The sequence below is a fragment of the Dendrobium catenatum genome, unplaced genomic scaffold, assembly GCF_001605985.2.
Source record: "Dendrobium catenatum unplaced genomic scaffold, ASM160598v2 fragScaff_scaffold_1602, whole genome shotgun sequence".
Lineage (NCBI taxonomy): Eukaryota > Viridiplantae > Streptophyta > Magnoliopsida > Asparagales > Orchidaceae > Dendrobium > Dendrobium catenatum.
Window position 1 is genome coordinate 35,454 of NW_021320064.1, and position 9,163 is coordinate 44,616.

The 9,163-nt window shown below is 36.9% G+C and overlaps 1 protein-coding gene across 1 annotated transcript; it reads left to right on the top strand.

The window, feature by feature from the left end:
- Positions 1-527: 527 nt before the first annotated feature.
- On the top strand, positions 528-8,501 carry LOC110092579 (uricase-like). The gene is made up of 5 exons (XM_028700850.1): positions 528-650; positions 746-913; positions 6,956-7,134; positions 7,397-7,490; positions 8,383-8,501. Exons 1-5 carry the CDS (start codon positions 528-530, stop codon positions 8,467-8,469), a joined length of 651 nt encoding a protein of 216 aa, XP_028556683.1. The 3' UTR covers positions 8,470-8,501.
- The last annotated feature ends 662 nt before the right edge of the window (positions 8,502-9,163 follow it).

The window sequence follows — 9,163 nt, forward strand, 5'->3', positions numbered from 1 at the left end:
GTATCATAGCATAGATTCGGGTTACTATGGCGAGAATAAAGGTGCAAGTATTGGAAGGGGGAATTGGCTAATTGAAATTAGATTTGGTGGAGAAGATTCTTGATTTTGAAAACAAATTTGCTTCCGTTCATGAAAAGATGGATGGAATGTTTGTTGTCGTCGAAGAAATGTTGAAGATGTTACTTGAAGCCACACCCAAAATGATGACATCAGAGACAAGGGGAGCCACTGGTGTATGAGAAAGTGGAGGAAACCCTAGTCCTATTAAGGGAGGGGAAATCAAGAGGTGGAGGTTTTGGAGGGAGAAGATGAGATGCCTCTTCTAGAACCTATCTCTAAGGAAAAGATGAGTAGTGGGTACGAGTGAAGGGGTGCTGATTTTGAAAAGAGGGGATTTTGAAGAAGGATTTTGGTACGAGTGCAGAAGGGAGGATTGGGAAGCTTGGGAGATACCTCCACTTAGTGGAATAGGAGCCTATCGAGGATTCAGGGGAAACGGAGGCAATCTGAGAGTGAGGAAGCTAAAGATGCCCATCTTTGAGGGAGATGATGCACACGGATGGATCTATAAGGTGGAGAGGCATTTTGCCGCCAAAGGTTTGACGAAGGATGAGAGGCTAACGGCAGCGGGCCTATGTTTGGAAAGGAAGGTATTGGCTTGGTACGAATGGAGGGACATGCGTTGACCCATAAGGAGCTGGAAGGAATTCAAGGATTGCTTGTTTGAACGTTTCCAAACCAGCAGGGGATGAGACTTTTACAATCAATTTTTCGTCCTGACACAAAAGGCTTAGTGGTTGAGTACTTGGATAGGTTCAAGTACTTCACTAGTCGTTTGGACCACCTTTCTCAGACAGTGTTAGAGAGGAACTTCATGAAGGGACTCAAACCAGAGATTCGGGTGACGATTAAAGTAATAAGGCCTCAGAACTTGGGAGAGAGTATGGAGCAAGCATAGCTAATGGAGGACCATAAGCACCTGGAAAGGGGGACCCGAGGCAGTAGTTCAGGAAAGCTCGTATAGGATGACCACCACATTCGTTGCTCCCAAAAGTCCATCACTGGGAAACCTTCGTGAAGCCCTAAAGGAGAATCCTATATGAGGGAGATTCGAGGAAAATTTCAAAAAGCTCACTAAGGAGTTGCAGAAAAACGGACTAAGGAATTATGCTTCAGATATGATGAGAGGTATATGGGATACTGGAGTCTATAGTATCTGATAGAGAAGGTGTTCATTAGTCATTTATATAGGGAATTATTTAGGCTATAAGGGATATTGCTAAAGAGGAGCACCACTTATCACCCCAGACGGATGGAAAGACTGAAGTTGTGAACAAAAGCTTGGGGATATACTTACGGTGTTTTGCTTCAGAAACACCTAGGGTATGGGCCAAGTGTTTATCTGTGGGCTCCGAAAATTTGGCCCTGGCCTCCGCCCGCACATTGTTTGCTTTTCTTTTGGCGAGGAAGTTTTAACGAACTAAGTTCCGGGGTAAATTTTAGAAGGCAGATGGATTTGTAGATAAGACACTATCCAGAGATTTTGCCCACATTTTGCGAGGTCTTTATGATCTGGTTTCCTATAGGCCCAAGCCCCTATAGTTAATTACCCCTCTCGATCACGAGAGAGAACTTTCAATTAAGGCTAGTCGTCAATCAGATACGTAGAGAATACGTGTTATCTGACATATAGTAGCAGCAATGGATATTTGGAATGGTTGGAAAATTGGAGAGTTTGAAGATTTGATATTTAAAATTGGAAATTGCACTATCTTGCACTTGAAGTGGATGGTGGGGGAATGGATGATAGACCCGATCAAGATCCATGGTTCCGTCATCCCGGACCATAATTGGTCCCTGGTCTACTTAGTCAGAGGAGGTTGTCGACCCAACCTGACAGAAGGATCCTTGTCAGCAGCCATGGGTTGCTTCGTCCAAGGGGATCTTGTAGACATGGGGTGAATATTTGTCTAAGGGGACAAATTTGAATCTACATTAGCTAACAGAGAGCTTTGTGCCCTATCGATCATATCCTATTGATTCATATCTCAAGGATTTGATACCAATAATGAATGTATTGGCTCTGGCCATAATCAGTATTTCGTGGTGCCATTTGATGGCAAAACCACTCGGTTCAGAGGGCCCGAGTCATAACCATTTATCCTGCTGTGCCATTTGGCGGCAAAACCGCCGGGTAGAGGACACGTACCACATCCTTATTGGCAGAAGATTGTTTGAGAATGGATCCTAGTGATATTTTCGACTAGGCATTAGCTCTTTGTGAGCTGAAGTACATTTCAATTTGTCCACCTCAGCAAACTGTTGCGGAGGGTGGATAGAGTTTGCTTTAAGTGTTTGATGGATTTACTTCAATTTTAAATATTTTGAAATTTGGGATGATTTTGGAGTTTTTGATTTTTTAGGAGTATTGGATTTGTGGGTATTTGGGTGGAATTATTGAAATGTTTGGAATGAACCCCTCCGGTTGAGATAAGCATTCAACACGACCATCATCGGGGTGTTTGGGGGCACTTTCATTTGTAGCTTGAACCTTGTCGACTCTGTCTGGCTGTCGACAGAGGATCGGGTTTCGTAGGCTTTATGCCTTTATTAGCGAATTCATATTGTTATAGGCCTTGAAGGCCTAATATGAATGTAATAAGACAAATATACCGGTCGCCGCAACCGTATATTTGTTTAATGGTTTGAACCTTGTCGACTCCTATTGATTCGTATATGAGGAATCGGGTTCAAACTTAAATTCACTTATCAACTCGCGCATCATCCCTAGACATCATGTGTGTACCAATAACACGCTCGCCGGGACCCATGCGGGTTTTGTAATTGCTTTTACCCCTTTTAGTGTACCTATGTGTATACAAACTACGGTGCACGTGCGGGGGTACTTTGAAATCATTTGTAGACACCTTTTGTCCGCTTGTATAGAAGTTACGAATCCGATGGCATTTTGTAGCAGCTTCTGGATTGAGTTGTTTGCTGCTTTATACAGGTAGACTGTCGTGCACTACTTTCATGATTTATGCAGGTAGATGGTAATGCACTAACTAATCTCCTGCTTGATCACAAAGGTCTGCATATAGCTAGTTTAGAGTTATCAAGAGGTGATTTTAGAACCACTTGAGCTTAATGGAGTTCGTCAGGGAGAGGGTGAGTCGAAGGAAGTGTTGATCAAATGAAAGAACCTACCTAGCTATAATGCCACTTGGGAACCATACGAGTTGGTGAAGTGTCATTTTCTCTCCTTCCACCTTGAGGACAAGGTGGCTCTTTGAGAGGAGAGTATTGATAGACCGGTTCAATATTACTAGAGGCGGAACAAGCAGGTTCTGCTCCCCATGCCTTCCACGCCTTCTATGTGGGGTCCACTAGCTTAATTAAGAGGAAATTAAGGGGATCTTAGTAGGAAACATTCAAATAGTGGGGTCCACTAGCTTAATTAAGAGGAAATTAAGGGAATCTTAGTAGGAAAAATTCAAATAGAAGGGGTTGTTTTGGGATTTACCTAATGATTATATGCTTAAGTATGCTTTGGGGGGCTAGGGTTAGGTTTTCATCTTGTTTTTTCTATAGCTTGTTGTTTTCTGGTTTCTTGTGTGGGTTCTAGCGGCATCTAGAGACTTTGGAGAGCCGGATCTTCCACTCCAATTGAAGATCCAATTTTATCTTGTGAATATCTTTCTTTAGTTTGAGTTTTGGTGAGTTTCTCTTCCTCAAATTATTGTGTCATTCACTGGTTTTTGCTGAGATTGCTTCCAATTCATAACACATTTCTTCATGAAGAGTTGTACAATGTGTAATCTCGGGGATATGTGATCGCACGTAAAAAGGATTTCGTGTGTAGTCTCATAAAGAGCTTATATGGGTTGAAGCAGACATCAAAATAGTGCTACAGGAGTTTTGATAGGTTTATGTCAAACAAGAGATACACAAAGTGTTGACTGATCAATGTTGTTTTTTCATATATTTTGATAATTATTATATCATTCTACTTTTGAATGTAGATAACATGCTGATTGTAGGATCATATATGAAGAAGATAATATGTTTCAAGGAGCAGTTATCATAGGAGTTTGAATTGAAAAATTTTAGTCCAACAAAGAAAATTCTTGGTATTAGAATCACTAGGGATAGAAGTGTATGTATATTCAAGTTGTTTTTAAGCTGAGTATATTGAAAACGTGTTGTAGAGATTCAACATGAGTAAGACAAAATCTGTTTACACTCCCTTGGATAGTCATATTTAGCTATCTAAGGAAAATCGCCCTTATTTGAAAAAGAGCAAGAACAGATGGGGAGGACTCTATATGCTTCAACAGTTGGAAGTTTGATGTACGCTATGATTTATATGAGACTAGATAGTCGGTAGATTTATGAGTAATCCAGACAAACTTCATTGAGAGGCGGTTAAGTGAATTCTCAAGTACTTGAGAGGATCAGTTAATAAAGATCTTTTTTTGGAGATGTTGGAATTTATCTACAGGGGTATTTAGATTATGATTTTGTTGGAGATCTTGATGGTAGAAGAAGCATAACTGGTTATATATTCACTTTGGGAAAGACTACATTTAGTATAGTTTCCAAGTTATAGAAGATTATTGTGCTCTCAACCACAGAAGTTGAGTATATTACTATCATTGATGTTTGCAAGGAGATGATATGGTTGCAAATTTCTTGACAGAACTTGGCAAAGAGTGCTATTCATCTAGACAAGAATGTTGTATTCCACGCTTGCACAAAACACATCCATCTTCGGTATCATTTCATCATATCGCTCCTAAAAGATGGTCGTTTATCTTTGGAGAAGATTCAAACGACTTAGAATCTTGCAAACATGTTGACGAAGACGGTGAAAATTGATAAATTGAAGCTATGTGTAGATTCAATTAGTGTTCATGAAGGATGAGAGTAGGGGTGAGCCACACTACAGATACTATAATTTGTGCTACAGATCAGGGGAAGGATTGATCGCAATCAATTTCCAACTGAGAGATTATTAGTTTTGTGTAAAATTTGATTATGTCCTATCAATCAAGTTGTACTATTGCCTCAGATCTCAATACAATCGTTGAGCTCACTGTATTGTTGCAGGGGATCCTCCACCTGCTTGGGTTTGGATGCTTTGCTTTCGATTTTTTTTTGTACAACTGTACAGTGCTGTGTACCCAAGCGTTGTGATGTTGTATAGTTTCTTGGTGACAGACAGAGAGCGAAGTGTCGCGTGCTCCAAACCCGGCACTGTCAAGCAGACTGGCGATAGAGAGTTGAGCGCCGTTGTGCTCCAAACCTGGCGTCGCGGTGTTGTGAGGCGAGCTGGGCATTTTTTTCTCATTTTTCATGAAGGGTTGCTTCTCTAGGTGGTTTAAGTGTGTTTTCTCTTTGTTAGTTCATGTATGAGAACGGTGTAAGGGTGAAGAGAGAGACAAGGTGAGAGAGAGAGAGAGAGAGAGAGAAGAAATATGTGCTATTTCTCCCAAATTTCTATAGTAAATTTCTTGGTGTAATGGCTCCGTGATTTTTTCTCGGTTTTGGATTTTTACACGTTAAATCCTAATATTATTTCTTTCTGCTGTAATTTTTTATTCTTGTATCTTTCGTTGCGTGGTTTTACTTCCCAAACATGTTCAACCAATAATTTCATAATCGAGTCATTCTTTTGTAGGATAAGATAAGCTAGAAAGTCATTTTGCATGCTATTTCATGAGTATCTATGCTATCATTTTTGTGATTATTTGGTCGTTTGTGAAAGTATAATTCTTATGGAAGACCTAAGCTAATTCAAAACTTTTCCCATGCTTGTTGCAAATACGGGATATGCATATATCAAGCTTTTATTAGGGTTTAAGGTGTGATGATTTTGAGTTTATGCTAGACTCCAAAATCACGACGCTTGCTCCTATTTCAGAGTCATCTTCTCTAGCAATGGTGTTGTTAGTCCCTTTATATCAATGAAGCTATTAGAGCCAAAAAACTAAAGAACTTTCAAATGGTGCCTGCCGTTATGTTTGTTGCATTGTTGACCCTTATGGTCAGAATGACCCGTAGAAACTTCAACAATAAAAGAAGTCCTAGAAATCTCATGTGTGCCAATAACAACAAAGGGTGCTGCCAGTATTTCTTTTTCAAAAGAATCTCCTTCTGATGATCTTGTTTCCATACCCATTTTTCCTCAGATCTCCCTCAATTGTAAATAGACAACAATGATGGAAACCACTGTGGGAGTTTCTCAGTTACTGCCAGTATTCCTTCATTTATCATATCACATCATACATTCTCTCCAAATGGTTTTTTTTTTTTTTTTTTCCTCTGATCTCGCTTACGTGTAGGAGACAACAATGATGGGGACCATTGAGGGAGTTTCTTTATCCACTATTGTATAACATCACGATAAGTCATAAGCCATCAATCCCAAATCTGATTTAGTGAGAAGGAAAAACAGTGAGAAGTCATATGATAACTTCATTATCAAATTTTAATAAGAAGAAAGGGGTAAGTTACATCACTCAGAAAACGAAGCAGCCAAAGAAGGGAAATAAAGGACATGATACAATGACAAAAGTTACATCATTCCAAGATTCTATTGGGATCCTCAACTCATCCAATTTTTTTTTTAAACTTTGATGAGATTATTTCTAGAGCTAACTACACAGATGAAATGTTTATAATAACCAGAACGCATTATCAAACTAAGGACAATACTATAATAATAAAATCAAATTTGACTCCTATTAGACACGCTCACATAAATTAAGTTTACTAAATGATACTATAAATGAGGTCATGAAGGAAGTTCTCTGGAAGATTGCATATAAGTGCAGCTTGATGTAAGATCCTGAATGGTTATTGCATCACCTCTTTTAGTATCAAATAATGTTTTTTATGCATTGCTGAGTAAGAATGAAGATCTTGCTTATAATTAAAGTTTCCCTGACAATTTTGTAGGTTTCAGTTCGAATCCATATCTGCAATTCCTACAGAATCAAAATTCTTCATCGAAAGATACCGAGATGTCAAAAAAGTCATTGTAGATACTTTCTTTGGCCCTCCAACTTCGGGTGTATATAGCCCATCGGTCCAAAATACTCTGTATCTCATGGCAGTAGCTGTTCTTAACAGGTTTCTTTTTTTCTTCGTTACAATGTTTGGCGCAACGACTTTCAAGGAAAAAAATGGCACAAGAAATTTTGATTAAATTTTTAATCAGGATGAATCTTAGAGCCGTTGGATTGGCTTTAAGATGCATGTGATATAATTTTTTATGTGTTATACCGTCTTGATAAAATTTTAATCAGAATTTTCTGACCGCAAATGTTTTGACTTATAATATTTCCTGTTCCGAGTCTGCAATCTCAAATACTTATTTCCTGCCAATTGACAGGTTTCCAGATATAGCATCTATTCAACTGAGAATGCCAAACATCCATTTCTTGCCAGTCAACTTATCTAGCAAAGACAATCCAAACTTGGTCAAGGTGAGATACTGCTTTTTTAATGCACATTTCAAACGACAACTTTCTTACTGTTTCATAAAGTAGTTTTTTAGTACAAAAATTAGTACTAGAAATTGGCTTTAAGAAGCAGTAAGAAAGCCGTCCCAAACGAAAATTAATGTTTTCTTTGAGATAATTTTCTTACTGTTTTTTAAAGTAGTTTTTTAGTACCAATTTTTTTTTTTTATATAATTTTTAAATAAAAAAATTGTGTTAGAAAGTAACAAATTTGATATCACAAATGAATACTAAGTTTATATTTTACAGCGGATATTAACTTTCTTTTTGTAAGACTTACAATGAATTTCAGCACATCATTCATGTTAGTTATGAGAATTCCTTGAGTTCTACTTCTCAAAATTTTGCAATTATATTTTTTTGGTAATATAAGATATTATAAATTATTGTATTTTTTGAGAATTAGAGCACTTCTAATTTTTGTTAGGAAAATTTGCATGCAAAACATCAGAAAATTACATATTTATAAAACTAACACTCATACTATTTTTCTAGCTTATCGTATTCGTGTATTTCGCCTGCCATAGTCAAACCATTGAGAATTTGATAAAAACTAAGAAATTTAAGAAGACAGGCTTCGTTTGGGACGGCTTTCTTCTTTCTTTCTAAAACGGTTGAAATTTTTGTACTAAAAAGTCTTTTTAAAAAGCAGTATCAAAGCTTTCTTGAATGAAGCCAAAGTTAGGAGGATGTTATTTTTGTAAATAGGCAAGATTTAGGTCTTATATTTAAAAGACTACCTAAAAACTATTGAATTTCAATGTTTTCTCCAAATTTTCCCTAAATTATTATCGCTTATATGGTTTGCAATATGGAAATTTCATGTTGGCAGATTTCTAAGCATTTGCCTTTGCAGTTTGCTGATGATGTGTATTTGCCAACTGATGAGCCTCATGGAACAATTGAAGCAACATTGAGCAGGCCTCCTCTCTCCAAGCTGTGACCATGGCTTGTTCTCTTCTCCCTAATCTTGGCAAAAAATAACGGCAAAAGATTTCTGCAATGAGACAGTATAAATTCTGATCATTCTTGGATGTGATTTTTTCTAGTTTGCTTTGGTGCATTTCTGTCTTGTTGAAATTTACAAGTTTGACACATTATTCTGGAAATTTGTAATTTGAATTTGTAATTTTAAAGAAACATTTTTTTTAATTATTTGGCTGCAAATCTTTTCACAATGAAAAAAAAAATATGTTAGGATATATTTATTTAATTTGGATAAACATGAATTTTAAAATTATTGAATTTATTTTGAAATATATGTAATATAAATACTTTATATGTGATATTGATCTTAAAATAAATTTAATAATTTTTAAATATATGATGATACAAATTGTATAAGAATATCTGGCACTTTTTTATGATTTTATGGTATGGGTGTTTGAGTCAAGCCAACTCATTTGTTGGCTCGAGCTCTATTTGATAAATGGCTCTCGAGCTTAACTCAATAAGTTAAAATGTTAAGCTTGAGTTAGTTTTGGCTCTATCATGTTAATTTGTTAGATGTCTCATTTAAAAAATTTTAATATTAAATATATTTTAAATATATAAAAATTCAATGAGTTTAGTACAAGTGCCAAAAAATTTTTAGAAGTGGTATTTCTTTCGTTATTTCATGTGTGAATGCTATAGGT